General features: G+C 39.6%; 2 protein-coding genes across 2 annotated transcripts; both read left to right on the forward strand.

Annotated features, from left to right (window-relative positions):
• Positions 1-5852: 5852 nt before the first annotated feature.
• On the forward strand, positions 5853-8786 carry LOC107670256 (myristoylated alanine-rich C-kinase substrate-like). Its single transcript, XM_016462802.1, has 3 exons — positions 5853-6230; positions 7435-8070; positions 8215-8786. The coding sequence occupies exons 1-2, from the start codon at positions 6150-6152 to the stop codon at positions 8032-8034; spliced, it is 681 nt and encodes a 226-aa protein (XP_016318288.1). The 5' UTR covers positions 5853-6149; the 3' UTR covers positions 8035-8070; positions 8215-8786.
• Positions 8787-10396: 1610 nt separating this feature from the next.
• Positions 10397-13086, forward strand: LOC107670244 (myristoylated alanine-rich C-kinase substrate-like). Its single transcript, XM_016462782.1, has 3 exons — positions 10397-10537; positions 11742-12377; positions 12522-13086. Exons 1-2 carry the CDS (start codon positions 10457-10459, stop codon positions 12339-12341), a joined length of 681 nt encoding a protein of 226 aa, XP_016318268.1. The 5' UTR covers positions 10397-10456; the 3' UTR covers positions 12342-12377; positions 12522-13086.
• Positions 13087-15642: the final 2556 nt, after the last annotated feature.

Raw genomic sequence — 15642 nt, forward strand, 5'->3', positions numbered from 1 at the left:
GATTTGGATTTGTGTTTAAGGTTTGGAGAAAATGAGTGATGGTTTCAAGAAATGTGTTTTAGCAATTCAGAAAAACTGTAACTGAAAATTGAGTGTTTACTATTATCATTTTGCATTATTGACACACTATTTTCCTATGTAATACTGTAAAGCTGTTTTGACACAATCTGTATTGTTAAAAGCGCTATATAAATAAAGGTAAAAACAACAACAACAATCAAGGTGTAAGCACTATAAAAAGGCAACAGGTGAATTTTTGTCTTCAACAGAAATGAAAGGCAGTGGTGCAGGAAGAGGAATGAGGAGAAACATCTTTTGCCACAGAGCTCTTTTGAATGTCCCGGGTCAACGTGGTGGTAACATCACAATATATGCCGCAATCGTGCAGAATGGGGTCTTCATGCCAAAATAGGTCCTTACAACATCGACCACATACTCACGTTTTTAGACAGACTAAGTATTGGACAGACTAGGTATCTGGTTCCATTATTCCAGTACCTCCCACAACACTCTCCCTTCCTTTCCTTTTTCTCTTGTGCACGGCAGTGGAAGGTTTATGACCTCCGACCCTATGTTATACCCCTCATTCAAGCTATGGAGGAGGCCTGTGACCTAATAGATGCAGAGTCTGTGTAAGGATGGATTCGCCATTCGAGAAGATTCTTGTCAGCGGAGAAGGACATTGACTGTGATATGTGATGTTCTGATTTTCAGTGCAAAATGCAGCCTAATTGCAATGATGTACTGAAGGATTTTACAATGCGGTGAAAAATAAATATTTTCATGAATGTGAAGTACTTGTCTCATGTGTTCTGTTTGGTCAATACAAGTGTTTAAAATTGAGCACAGCAGTGTCTAAGTGGTTCAATCAGAATCCAACTGTATGAACCATGTGTGTGCCATATGGTACCAAAACTGGGTTTTGTTAAATTGTTGGCAAGTTTTGAATGAAGTGCTTCGTTTTGCAAAAGATCTGAGATGTTCTGATACTTGTGTGTGTGGATGTGTGAATTGTGTGTAGTGTTTTGACAAAATGAGCCTTGTTTTTAAAATTATGCCTAAGCAATCATTAAAAAAAAAAAAAAAAATAAAATACCCTCTGGTTCCATTATTCCAGTACCTCCCACAACACTCTCCCTTCCTTTCCTTTTTCTCTTGTGCACGGCAGTGGAAGGTTTATGACCTCCGACCCTATGTTATACCCCTCATTCAAGCTATGGAGGAGGCCTGTGACCTAATAGATGCAGAGTCTGTGTAAGGGAGCCCGGATGGATTCACCATTCGAGAAGATTCTTTGTAAATGGACATTGACTGTGATATGGATGAAGTGGCCATATCCAGCTATACGAAGAGATGATGCTAAGGTGTTTTTTTCCCGTCTCCACAAAAGTTGATGTACTATATTGTATTTGAGATATGTTCTGATTTTCAGTGCAAAATGCAGCCTAATTGCAATGGTGTACTGAAGGATTTTACGAATGTGGTGAGAAATAAATATTTTCATGAATGTGCAGTACTTGCCTCATGTGTTGTGTTTAGTCAATATATTCATGTACTTTAACAATACATAAAAAAATTAAAAAAAAACTATCAAAAATATAAATGTTACAAGTGTTTAAATGGTTCAAAGAGAATCCAACTGTATGAACCATATGTATGTGTGCCATATGGTACCAAAATTGGGTTTTGTTAAATTATTGTAAAGTTTTGAACGAAGTGCTTCATTCTGCAAAAGATCTGAGATGTTCTGATACTTGTGTGTGTGGATGTGTGAATTGTGTGTAGTGTTTTGACAAAATGAGCCTTGTTTTTAAAATTATGCCTAAGCAATCGTAAAAAAACTGTAATTGCTATGGTGTACTGAAGGATTTTACAATGTGGTGAGAAATAAATATTTTCATGAATGTGCAGTACTTGTCTCATGTGTTGTGTTTGGTCAATATATTCATATACTTTAACAATATCTCACACATTTTTTTTATCAAAAATAGAAATGTTACAAGTGTTTAAGATTGTGCACAGCAGTGTGTAAGTGGTTCAAACAGAATCCAACTGTATGAACCATATGTGTGTGCCATACGGTACCAAAACTGGGTTTTGTTCAATTATTGTAAAGTTTTGAATGAAGTGTTTCGTTTTGCAAAAGATCTGAGATGTACTGATACTTGTGTGTGTGGGTGTGTGAATTGTGTGTAGTGTTTTGACAAAATGAGCTTTGTTTTTAAAATCGTGCCTAAGCAATCGAACTGTAAACCTTGTTTAAAAAGTCTTAGATAGTTGACATTTAGTTAATTTATACAGCGACTGGTTCAGCAGTGCAAGTGGCACCAAATAAGAATCAGTTGTGTTTGATGAGCTGCAGTAAAATGTGAGTCAAAAATTACCTGTGAAACTTCAGCCTAGTTACATGCATTTCTCTTTCTCTCTAATTCTGTCTTCATTTCTCTCTAGCCCTGTCTGAGGCATCACCATGGAAACCTCTCGGTTCTTCCCTGTCCAATGGGAAAATAAATTATAGTTTCCATTCACTGCCTTTGAATATACTATAAAAACCAACTAGCAAGATCTCAAGTGAAGTGTTATATGCTCCATTACAGTTTTTCTCAATTGTTAAAACACATTTCTTGAAACCATCACTCACTTTCTCAAAACCTTAAACACAAATCCAAATACTCAAACTAAATTCACAGAGCCCCTGACTCTTCTGGCAAAATCAAACAATCGCTTCAAAACCATTTCACCTGTAATCAAAATCAAACGGTGCTCTCAGATCTCTCGCATGTGTTTTGTTGTGAAATGTAGTTTGCGGACCAGACAGAGCTGTCGGCGATTCTTCCTATTGTGAAGTCATGCAGTGTGAAACCCCCTGTCGCCGATCCATCGTGCAATGTGAACACAGCAGCAACTGAATGCTACCCCAGATAGTCACGCAGTGTGAAAACAACGGCGATCCGATGAGTTTGAAAATCGTGCAGTGTGAACTCGGCATTAGATGAGCTGAAATAAAAGACATATACCCCCGGTTTCACAGACAAGGCTTACGCCTAGTCCCAGACTAAAGTGTAAGTCTGAGCTGTTTTAACTGAAAGAAACTTGCACTGACTGGTCTTAAAATATATCAGTGCCTTTGTTTTGTCTCAAAATGCACACCAGTAATGTTTTTTCTAAGAATGAAATGAATCTGTCTAAGTTTCATGAAAACAAACGCATGCTATGAAGCACTGTCATGCCAAACCAACAGGTGGCGATATAATCTCAACTGTAAAGCCACTTTGGACAATCAGAAGCCTGAAAAAGTCACCAGTAGGCGGAGATAACAGCACAGGCGCCGACGTCACAAGCCAAAAACTCCGGTTTCGCTGTCTACACGATAACACTGCAACCAGAGTTTTTGAAAATCCAGCCCTAGTTAAATTGCACTTGTTTAACATGATCTAATCAACGTTAAAAACGCCGATGAAAGCGGTAAGAATTACGTGAAACATTACTGATGTTCGCGCAGTAGTGAGGGTCACGTGACAACATCAACATGGCGGATGTAGTACGTCCGAATTCCATTCATACTATATAGAACGTACTTTTTTAACGGTGGAGTAGTACGTTCAAATTCAAATGTAGTACCTACTAAGCAGTATGCGATTTCGGACGCACCCCGAGTGTGTCCGAGAGAGAGTGAAAATGCACGCGAAGTCTTAATGTACATCATTAACATAACTCGACTCGCTAATTAACTGTGACTGTAAATTTGACAGGATGTCTTTAGCAGCCAGGAGAATTATTAATAATATTCTTTCAAGTCCAGCTTGAAAATATAGACAAAGCTCTCAATCAAAACAGTCCTTCAGAGAACCAAAGATCTTCAGCAAATGAGGTACAGAGGCTTTTTAATTCCACTACCAAAATGTTACCTACAACGTATGCCGGCCTGCATTTGATTTTTCCCGCAATTTTTGTGGATCAGCCAGAAGCAGGTCCGTAAACATGTCACGGAACAGGTATGTTCTCCTTTGTCTAAATTCGTTAATGGTATATACATTATAACTTGTGATACCCTGACACTTTAAAATGTGACTTTATACTGTGATCAAGCCAGCCACGGTTCAGAAATACACAATCAAACTAGCCACGATTGAAATTAGTATTACTATTATTACCATAATTTCATAAAAACACAAAGAAAACACCGCGTTCGTGTGGACAGGGCCTTAGTTCGGAGATTCGCCGGTACTGCCGCACGAGCGCGAGGTCTTGTTTTCCCAGCGAGCACACTCCTCTCTGTGTCTGCTCTGTTCAGCGAGCAGCTGAGGAGCAGTGCTTTCAGTTAAAAAATATGTTGTGTCGCTTCTAACTCTATTTTAAGTACAAATATAGCCGAAATCACAGCACAGCCATTAGCTGCGTCCGAAATCGCATACTATATAGTAGGCGAAAAACAGTATGCGAGGTGAGTAGTATGTCCGAATTCATAGTATTCGAAAAACAGTAGGCGAGAAGTACCCGGATGACCTACTACTTCCGCCCGAATTCCGTAGCATGCATACGATGGACACTTTACTATCCCATGAGGCCACGGGAGAGGAGGCGTCATATTCGAAAATGGCGGAAGGCGGCGACGCGGCTATTTTCAAGTGCAAGTACCTCAGAGAAAAACGTTGTTCATTATGGTTAAATTTAGGGCTGCGCGTGTAGTACCTACTAAGCAGTATGCGATTTCGGACGCACCCATTGTCTTTATCTTATGTGTATTTGATTTCATTAGACCACGTCCTGATTCAGGATTTTTGTGCAGATTAACATCTAAGGGAGAGCTGGGCCGAGGTTTCAGTCACTATTTCATATTCATCCCGTTGTCTGACAACAGAAACAGACAAATATATCAGTGAAAACAGTTTTATTGAGAATTTGGCTGCGTTAAATTACAGTTTGTGAGCACAGAGGCAAACAAACGTAAAAGGCATATATGACGCGATGACGTCGTGAATATGCTAATTAGCGTATGACGTCATCCAGCGAGAGCTACTTTTCAAGCAGGCTTTAGCTGCTTTCAGTTGAAAGAAGTTGGCAACACCAGGGAAATTTCTAAATTTTCTGAGCTGTATATTGGTACAGTGTCACGGGCACAAATTTGGGGATTAAAAAACTACTTTCCAGGTTTTTTCCTAAACTTTTCCTCTCCGAGGCTGGATTTCATCGCTACTTTTAGTGCGCTCGTTGGCCAGGTGTTTTATTCCAAGGAAGAGGCTTGTTGCTCTTTGTTCTGTGTTGGGATCTGTTGGAGCGAAAGCATGGGAGCGCAATTCTCTAAGACAGCTGGAAAGGAAGAAACAGCTGCAGCTTCACCCTCACCCTCCAAAGCTAACGGACAGGTAAAGCCCGGCCATGGTGCTTATTAGGCGAGTTCTGCTGGAGCCCCACTTCCAACAACCACACAAATTAAACAATTTCTGCAGCCCAGAGAGAGACTTTGTCAGTATTGAATTTAACTACGATCGTAAAATGTGTTTAATGTTGCTCGAATGTTTATATACTGCTAATGGCGGTAGGCGGCGACGCGGCTATTTTCAAGTGCAAGTACCTCAGAGAAAAACGTTGTTCATTATGGTTAAATTTAGGGCTGCGCGATAAATCGCATGCGATATTTAACGCGCATCTTGTCAGTAAAGCCGGTTCTTTAATCAGCGGTAAATCTACATCACCTGCGTGCTTTCACATGGAGCAGCATTAACTACACAGAGCCGTTGTTCACCGACAAGCTGCGCAAACCGACGATCATATTTTGACCAGCTTGTCGGTGAATAACGGCTCTGTGTAATTAATGGCATATATGACGCGATGACGTCGTGAATATGCTAATTAGCGTATGACGTCATCCAGCGAGAGCTACTTTTCAAGCAGGCTTTAGCTGCTTTCAGTTGAAAGAAGTTGGCAACACCAGGGAAATTTCTAAATTTTCTGAGCTGTATATTGGTACAGTGTCACGGGCACAAATTTGGGGATTAAAAAACTACTTTCCAGGTTTTTTCCTAAACTTTTCCTCTCCGAGGCTGGATTTCATCGCTACTTTTAGTGCGCTCGTTGGCCAGGTGTTTTATTCCAAGGAAGAGGCTTGTTGCTCTTTGTTCTGTGTTGGGATCTGTTGGAGCGAAAGCATGGGAGCGCAATTCTCTAAGACAGCTGGAAAGGAAGAAACAGCTGCAGCTTCACCCTCACCCTCCAAAGCTAACGGACAGGTAAAGCCCGGCCATGGTGCTTATTAGGCGAGTTCTGCTGGAGCCCCACTTCCAACAACCACACAAATTAAACAATTTCTGCAGCCCAGAGAGAGACTTTGTCAGTATTGAATTTAACTACGATCGTAAAATGTGTTTAATGTTGCTCGAATGTTTATATACTGCTTTAGAAATCCAGTTTTGGCGTCGTTTTTCCGGAGAAGCCTTTGTTTAGAAACGAGTAGCGTTTAGAATTAAAGATGATTTATCTAAACAAACCAGGAGATGTGGATAATAATTTAGTTTGAATCAGCATTTCTGCCGTCTTGGAAATCATCTTTCAGGGGGAAGTGGGGGTTGATTGTTAGAGTAACAATGGCTCGCCACGCCTTTAGTCGCAGATGCTCGATAGACGCTTCAGTATCACTGAAGAGCAATTAAAACCGGTGTATTTATCTTTACATTAAGTTGTGCCGTAATGGCCATTTATACAATCTGTGTGTGATGAGGTTCAATAATTATGTGCTGATCAGTTGGCATTTGCTTTTTTTTGGTCGGTTTATTCCACGCGTTTATGGACAAGCGGCGCCCACCGGTGGCTGTGGCAGTGTAATGCGCGTGCGAATGAGAGTGTTTACCCATAAATGGTCTTTGATAATATCATATGTGACCCTGGACCACAAAACCAGTCATAAGGGTCATTTTTTTGGAAATTGAGATTTTTACATCATCTGAAAGCTGAATAAATATGCTTTCCATTGATGTGTTTGTTAGAGTGGGAAAATATTTGGCTGAGATGCAACTATTTGAAAATCTGGAATCTGAGGGTGCGAAACAATCTAAATATTGAGAAAATCGCCTTTAAAGTTGTCCAAATTAAGTCCTTAGAAATGCATATTACTAACCAAAATGTACGTTTTAATATTTACGGTAGTAAATTTACAAAATATCTTCATGGAACATGATCTTTACTTAATATCCTAATGATTTTGGCATAAAAGAAAAATCAATCATTTAGACCCATACAATGTATTTTTGGCTATTGCTACAAATATACCGGTGCTACTTATTACTGGTTTTGTGCTCCAGGGTCACACATGCATCAAATGGAAGCAGTCCCCTTTCAGTGCATAAAATTGCATTTGTATTTGCAGCCTGCACTGTGTCTTGGTAGTGCTCATGTTAAGTCAAGCTTAATAATGATTGTGCCTGTGTTTTGCTTTAGGAAAATGGCCATGTGAAGGTGAACGGAGACGCATCTCCAGCGGCTGCTGAGGAGATAGAAGAGGTTCACGCTAACGGCAGTGCGGCAGCTGAGGAGGGAGAGAAGGCTGAGGCATCTCCAGCTGAAAAGGAGGCTGTGGAGGGAGATCAAGCAAACACAGAAGTGAGTGCAGCCACTGAAGAGGAGGCCGCGAAAGCTGAGGAAGACGCAACTCCATCCACAAGCAACGAGATGCCGAAGAAGAAGAAGCGCTTCTCTTTTAAGAAGTCCTTCAAGTTGAGCGGCTTCTCTTTTAAGAAAACCAAGAAGGAGACGGGGGATGGAGATGGCGGTGAGGAGGCCAAAACCGAGGGAGCTGAAGCTGTTGAAGGAGGTGTGTCAGAAGAGAAGGAGGCAGAATCCAAACCAGAGGAGAAACCAGTAGAGGAGCCCGAGGCTGCCAGTCCTGCCCCTGAGGAGTCCAAAGAGGATGAGAAACCCACAGCGGTGACAGAGCCTGCTCCTTCTAAGGATGAAGCACCTGTAGCAGAGGAATCCACTCCCACTGTTCAAGAAGCAGAATCCAGTCCAGAGGTCCATGCAGAATCTGCCACAGAGTAATGTGCACAGTGCAGATCAACAGAGAAAGGAGGGGGGGACGACAACAACAGATAATCAAGGCATATTTCCCTGTTGTACAGTGGAGTGGTCCCAGGTTATGAGACGTTGGAGAACTAAAGAGCTTTTTAGTCTTTACTTTTTTATACATTTTCCCTCTTCCCAAATCTCCCTCTTCCTTTGTGGCTATTCCTGTAGCTGCGAAAAATGGGTGGCTACATTAAATAATACAGAAAATTTTGAATTAGTCTCTCATATATATTTTTGCATCAGTATTAACTGATGGTTTAGGGGTCAAAGAGGGGTGCAGGGATTGGGAATGAGGGTTTTTAATGGCACCTTGATGACTTGCGTTACACCACAGACCATGTAGTAGTACAAAAACAGAACGACCATTAATTCATCCACTACAGTTTTCAACACTAAAGTGCTTTTTTTTTAATATATAATAACAAGCCAATTTAACTTGCAATGCCAAGTTTAAAACAGCAATTTTAAAAGTCCTGGGAACTTTAAACACTTTTTTTTTTTTTTATTTTTTTAGCTGTAACCATCTGAATTCAGTAGGAAAACAATTTGCATATGCTTTATGGTGTATTGCTGGTTCTATGAGCTTATTAAAGTGTAAGTATGTATAGAAGGGGTGTTTTAACTGTGATTGTACAAATGATATCTTGATCTCAAGAAGCACATGCAGCTCTTCTATCACCAAGTCTGTTTTTGTAAGTCATCCTCAGACCATTGGAACATTTTTTTTTTAACTCAAACCAAGCTGTGACACGTATTCCTGTTTATACTGTGGTTTTTGATGCTTTTCAGTGGTCTTTTGAATAAAATTAAGGAACCTATCAGATGCAATGTTTGTGTAGCATCTTGTCTCTTTCTTTTGTAAATATTGGAGAAGCTTTTACCTTTGACTTAGAGATTGAATGTAACTTTGCTTACAAAATTGATATTAAAACTTCTCTGCTGAAGGTGTTCTAAATTTTATGTGAACACACTAAAAGCCAAATAAATGTGAATGAAATTTGAATTGGTGTGTCTCTTTGTCTTACATTTAGCAATAAATTAGTGGCCATTATTGATTTTTAATCAGTTGTGTTTAAAAAAAGCTACTAAAATGTGATCTCACCAAATCTGAGCAAGTGATATCTATAGTCATGGAAGTAGAAATGGTTGTTTTGAATCATGCCTTGCTTCCTACCAGGATTCAGCTCTACACTCCAAATGCAAGTAACTTGCTTTATTTACAGTCTAAGGTTTTCCTTCTGCTAACCCACCCAACAGGTGGCTTTGGTGTTTGCAAACACATGAGCTGAGAAAGCCTTTTCCAAACCGTTGGCTTATTATACTATGTACTTCCTTTAGTGCAACCACTTCCTTTAACCTTTTAGAGGTGAAATCATTCTTTCATAGGGAGTGTACTCTGAATCAAACCCTGTGGCCCAACAGTGCTATTCAATACTACAATGACACCATAAAGCAGTACCCGAATGTATAGCAGCCCCACCCAAAGTTCTCCAAAGATCAAGTTCACACACATGTATACAGACAAAAAGAGAGAGCGAAATCTGCTGTTGGAGAACACACCTTGACCCCATGAAGAGACCAATATGCACAATAAAGACCAGGAGTCAAAGTTGAAGTTTAAATAGAGAGAGTTCTCCACATCTCCAAAGGCTGCAGAAAAATGAAAGAATCCAGCCTCAAATTAGCTTCGGATACAGAAGCACTAATACTTATAGCAGGGATTTGCAGAGAGTTCCTAGGGGGCAAGTGCTCAAATGTAAAAAAAGGGGCATTTATATACAGATTTAACAGAGGCGGACAGTAACTAAGTACATTTACTTGAGTATTGTACTTAAGTACACTTTTTGAGTATCTGTACTTTACTTGAGTATTATTTTTTCTGGGAACTTATGACTTTAACTTCACTACATTTGAAAGACAAATATTGTACTTTTCACTCCACTACATTTCTATCAAGGTCCTTGAAGTAGAAAGTCGTTACTATGTAGCAGCTTTGAAAGTCAGTGGGTGATTTTTTTCTTCTCTAAAACGTGACTTTCTTTCTTTTTCAGACAGTTTATCAGTAATCACTCTTGTAGGGCTACATGAAGTGATTTCCCAGCATTTTTTGAACACTGAGTTGCAGATGTGATATTTCTTTACAACAATTCAATAATAAGAAGTTAATATTGTGGCATATATTAGACACAATACTGTCTGATTTTGCTAAATTGTGTATGTGAAAATATTAACTATAAAGCAACAGAAGAACTGTTGTGCATCTCCTAATAAAACACAAAAGGTGTTGAGGCTGGATTTCATCGCTACTTTTAGTGCGCTCGTTGGTCAGGTGTTTTATTCCAAGGAAGAGGCTTGTTGCTCTTTGTTCTGTGTTGGGATCTGTTGGAGCGAAAGCATGGGAGCGCAATTCTCTAAGACAGCTGGAAAGGAAGAAACAGCTGCAGCTTCACCCTCACCCTCCAAAGCTAACGGACAGGTAAAGCCCGGCCATGGTGCTTATTAGGCGAGTTCTGCTGGAGCCCCACTTCCAACAACCACACAAATTAAACAATTTCTGCAGCCCAGAGAGAGACTTTGTCAGTATTGAATTTAACTACGATCGTAAAATGTGTTTAATGTTGCTCGAATGTTTATATACTGCTTTAGAAATCCAGTTTTGGCGTCGTTTTTCCGGAGAAGCCTTTGTTTAGAAACGAGTAGCGTTTAGAATTAAAGATGATTTATCTAAACAAACCAGGAGATGTGGATAATAATTTAGTTTGAATCAGCATTTCTGCCGTCTTGGAAATCATCTTTCAGGGGGAAGTGGGGGTTGATTGTTAGAGTAACAATGGCTCGCCACGCCTTTAGTCGCAGATGCTCGATAGACGCTTCAGTATCACTGAAGAGCAATTAAAACCGGTGTATTTATCTTTACATTAAGTTGTGCCGTAATGGCCATTTATACAATCTGTGTGTGATGAGGTTCAATAATTATGTGCTGATCAGTTGGCATTTGCTTTTTTTTGGTCGGTTTATTCCACGCGTTTATGGACAAGCGGCGCCCACCGGTGGCTGTGGCAGTGTAATGCGCGTGCGAATGAGAGTGTTTACCCATAAATGGTCTTTGATAATATCATATGTGACCCTGGACCACAAAACCAGTCATAAGGGTCATTTTTTTGGAAATTGAGATTTTTACATCATCTGAAAGCTGAATAAATATGCTTTCCATTGATGTGTTTGTTAGAGTGGGAAAATATTTGGCTGAGATGCAACTATTTGAAAATCTGGAATCTGAGGGTGCGAAACAATCTAAATATTGAGAAAATCGCCTTTAAAGTTGTCCAAATTAAGTCCTTAGAAATGCATATTACTAACCAAAATGTACGTTTTAATATTTACGGTAGTAAATTTACAAAATATCTTCATGGAACATGATCTTTACTTAATATCCTAATGATTTTGGCATAAAAGAAAAATCAATCATTTAGACCCATACAATGTATTTTTGGCTATTGCTACAAATATACCGGTGCTACTTATTACTGGTTTTGTGCTCCAGGGTCACACATGCATCAAATGGAAGCAGTCCCCTTTCAGTGCATAAAATTGCATTTGTATTTGCAGCCTGCACTGTGTCTTGGTAGTGCTCATGTTAAGTCAAGCTTAATAATGATTGTGCCTGTGTTTTGCTTTAGGAAAATGGCCATGTGAAGGTGAACGGAGACGCATCTCCAGCGGCTGCTGAGGAGATAGAAGAGGTTCACGCTAACGGCAGTGCGGCAGCTGAGGAGGGAGAGAAGGCTGAGGCATCTCCAGCTGAAAAGGAGGCTGTGGAGGGAGATCAAGCAAACACAGAAGTGAGTGCAGCCACTGAAGAGGAGGCCGCGAAAGCTGAGGAAGACGCAACTCCATCCACAAGCAACGAGATGCCGAAGAAGAAGAAGCGCTTCTCTTTTAAGAAGTCCTTCAAGTTGAGCGGCTTCTCTTTTAAGAAAACCAAGAAGGAGACGGGGGATGGAGATGGCGGTGAGGAGGCCAAAACCGAGGGAGCTGAAGCTGTTGAAGGAGGTGTGTCAGAAGAGAAGGAGGCAGAATCCAAACCAGAGGAGAAACCAGTAGAGGAGCCCGAGGCTGCCAGTCCTGCCCCTGAGGAGTCCAAAGAGGATGAGAAACCCACAGCGGTGACAGAGCCTGCTCCTTCTAAGGATGAAGCACCTGTAGCAGAGGAATCCACTCCCACTGTTCAAGAAGCAGAATCCAGTCCAGAGGTCCATGCAGAATCTGCCACAGAGTAATGTGCACAGTGCAGATCAACAGAGAAAGGAGGGGGGGACGACAACAACAGATAATCAAGGCATATTTCCCTGTTGTACAGTGGAGTGGTCCCAGGTTATGAGACGTTGGAGAACTAAAGAGCTTTTTAGTCTTTACTTTTTTATACATTTTCCCTCTTCCCAAATCTCCCTCTTCCTTTGTGGCTATTCCTGTAGCTGCGAAAAATGGGTGGCTACATTAAATAATACAGAAAATTTTGAATTAGTCTCTCATATATATTTTTGCATCAGTATTAACTGATGGTTTAGGGGTCAAAGAGGGGTGCAGGGATTGGGAATGAGGGTTTTTAATGGCACCTTGATGACTTGCGTTACACCACAGACCATGTAGTAGTACAAAAACAGAACGACCATTAATTCATCCACTACAGTTTTCAACACTAAAGTGCTTTTTTTTTAATATATAATAACAAGCCAATTTAACTTGCAATGCCAAGTTTAAAACAGCAATTTTAAAAGTCCTGGGAACTTTAAACACTTTTTTTTTTTGCTGTAACAGTCTGTGAATTCAGTGGGGAAACAATTTGCATATGCTTTATAGTGTATTGCTGGTTCTACGAGCTTATTCAAGTGTAAGTATGTATAGACGGGGTGTTTTAACTGTGATTATTGTACAAATGATATCTTGATCTCAAGAAGCACATGCAGCTCTTCTATCACCAAGTCTGTTTTTGTAAGTCATCCTCAGACCATTGGAACATTTTTTTTTTAACTCAAACCAAGCTGTGACACGTATTCCTGTTTATACTGTGGTTTTTGATGCTTTTCAGTGGTCTTTTGAATAAAATTAAGGAACCTATCAGATGCAATGTTTGTGTAGCATCTTGTCTCTTTCTTTTGTAAATATTGGAGAAGCTTTTACCTTTGACTTAGAGATTGAATGTAACTTTGCTTACAAAATTGATATTAAAACTTCTCTGCTGAAGGTGTTCTAAATTTTATGTGAACACACTAAAAGCCAAATAAATGTGAATGAAATTTGAATTGGTGTGTCTCTTTGTCTTACATTTAGCAATAAATTAGTGGCCATTATTGATTTTTAATCAGTTGTGTTTAAAAAAAGCTACTAAAATGTGATCTCACCAAATCTGAGCAAGTGATATCTATAGTCATGGAAGTAGAAATGGTTGTTTTGAATCATGCCTTGCTTCCTACCAGGATTCAGCTCTACACTCCAAATGCAAGTAACTTGCTTTATTTACAGTCTAAGGTTTTCCTTCTGCTAACCCACCCAACAGGTGGCTTTGGTGTTTGCAAACACATGAGCTGAGAAAGCCTTTTCCAAACCGTTGGCTTATTATACTATGTACTTCCTTTAGTGCAACCACTTCCTTTAACCTTTTAGAGGTGAAATCATTCTTTCATAGGGAGTGTACTCTGAATCAAACCCTGTGGCCCAACAGTGCTATTCAATACTACAATGACACCATAAAGCAGTACCCGAATGTATAGCAGCCCCACCCAAAGTTCTCCAAAGATCAAGTTCACACACATGTATACAGACAAAAAGAGAGAGCGAAATCTGCTGTTGGAGAACACACCTTGACCCCATGAAGAGACCAATATGCACAATAAAGACCAGGAGTCAAAGTTGAAGTTTAAATAGAGAGAGTTCTCCACATCTCCAAAGGCTGCAGAAAAATGAAAGAATCCAGCCTCAAATTAGCTTCGGATACAGAAGCACTAATACTTATAGCAGGGATTTGCAGAGAGTTCCTAGGGGGCAAGTGCTCAAATGTAAAAAAAGGGGCATTTATATACAGATTTAACAGAGGCGGACAGTAACTAAGTACATTTACTTGAGTATTGTACTTAAGTACACTTTTTGAGTATCTGTACTTTACTTGAGTATTATTTTTTCTGGGAACTTATGACTTTAACTTCACTACATTTGAAAGACAAATATTGTACTTTTCACTCCACTACATTTCTATCAAGGTCCTTGAAGTAGAAAGTCGTTACTATGTAGCAGCTTTGAAAGTCAGTGGGTGATTTTTTTCTTCTCTAAAACGTGACTTTCTTTCTTTTTCAGACAGTTTATCAGTAATCACTCTTGTAGGGCTACATGAAGTGATTTCCCAGCATTTTTTGAACACTGAGTTGCAGATGTGATATTTCTTTACAACAATTCAATAATAAGAAGTTAATATTGTGGCATATATTAGACACAATACTGTCTGATTTTGCTAAATTGTGTTATATATATATATATATATACACACACACACACACAGTGGTGGCCAAAATTTTAGAACACCTGACAGATCTGACCTTTTTTTTTTTTTTTGCCTCCAAAACATGATTTCATTTCATAATGTTCATGAAACATGCAGATGGTTGCTCTGAGCACAACAAAATTAGATGAAATGAGTCATACCGTTTTTATCCACTATTGTCCACCTTTTGCAGCAATTACAGCAGCACATCTCTCTGACATAGTGTCAATATATTTCCTCAGAACTTCAACACTAATGTTATCCCATTCCTTCTGCAACTCAAGCCAAAGGCTTTCCTTTGAATGTACAATAGATCTGTCCAGTTTATTTTCCAACTCACCCCAAATTTGTTCAATGGGGTTGAGGTCCAGACTTTGAGGAGCCAGTCCATCATTTTCAGTGTTTCAGCAGATTTCTTCCGTCGCAGGTAGTTCCGAAAATAGTTCGTTTTATGGATATTTTATGGAACAAAAACAACTGAAACCTCTTAAATATGCCAAGTGTTCTAACAATTTTGGCCACCACTGTGTATATATAATATACACACACACACACACATATCACATATGTATGCATAATTATAAAAATAAAGTCTTCGCATGCTCTTGAACTTGAACTGTTTACACTATATGTAACAGGCTTGTTAGTGGCACTTGGGCTTCATTTGGACAACATTTCATCAACCGGTAGTTCAAGCTGTCATGTCTAACGATATGAGCTTCTTCTTCAGAATGAACAATACCACCTTTAAAAAGTACAGTGGTAGCGCATCTTACCAGCTTCAAATGTCTATCAGAATGAACTACCATATTAAAAGGATATAGATAATGCACACAATGCATTTCCAGTTTTAAAGGGATCATATGATGCGATTTCAATTTTTCCTTTCTCTTTGGAGTGTTACAAGCTCTTGGTGCATAAAGAAGATCTGTAAAGTTGGAAAGAAGGCTTATTCTCACTGTAGTATTGTTGCGGCTGCCATGTCGTGAAGGCGCTGTGTGTTTCGTTGTTCGTTGTGAACTACTTTGTTTGGTCTTCCAAAAGAG

The sequence above is a fragment of the Sinocyclocheilus anshuiensis genome, unplaced genomic scaffold, assembly GCF_001515605.1.
Source record: "Sinocyclocheilus anshuiensis isolate Anshui unplaced genomic scaffold, SAMN03320099.WGS_v1.1 scaffold937, whole genome shotgun sequence".
Classification (NCBI taxonomy): domain Eukaryota; kingdom Metazoa; phylum Chordata; class Actinopteri; order Cypriniformes; family Cyprinidae; genus Sinocyclocheilus; species Sinocyclocheilus anshuiensis.

Excerpts from the sequence above, each read along its gene's own strand:
- LOC107670256 (XM_016462802.1), top strand. The coding sequence starts at position 6,150 with ATGGGAGCGCAATTCTCTAAGACAGCTGGAAAGGAAGAAACAGCTGCA. Across the intron at positions 6,231-7,434 it reads CCTCCAAAGCTAACGGACAG|GAAAATGGCCATGTGAAGGT; the intron begins GTAAAGCCCGGC and ends GTTTTGCTTTAG.
- LOC107670244 (XM_016462782.1), top strand. The coding sequence starts at position 10,457 with ATGGGAGCGCAATTCTCTAAGACAGCTGGAAAGGAAGAAACAGCTGCA. Across the intron at positions 10,538-11,741 it reads CCTCCAAAGCTAACGGACAG|GAAAATGGCCATGTGAAGGT; the intron begins GTAAAGCCCGGC and ends GTTTTGCTTTAG.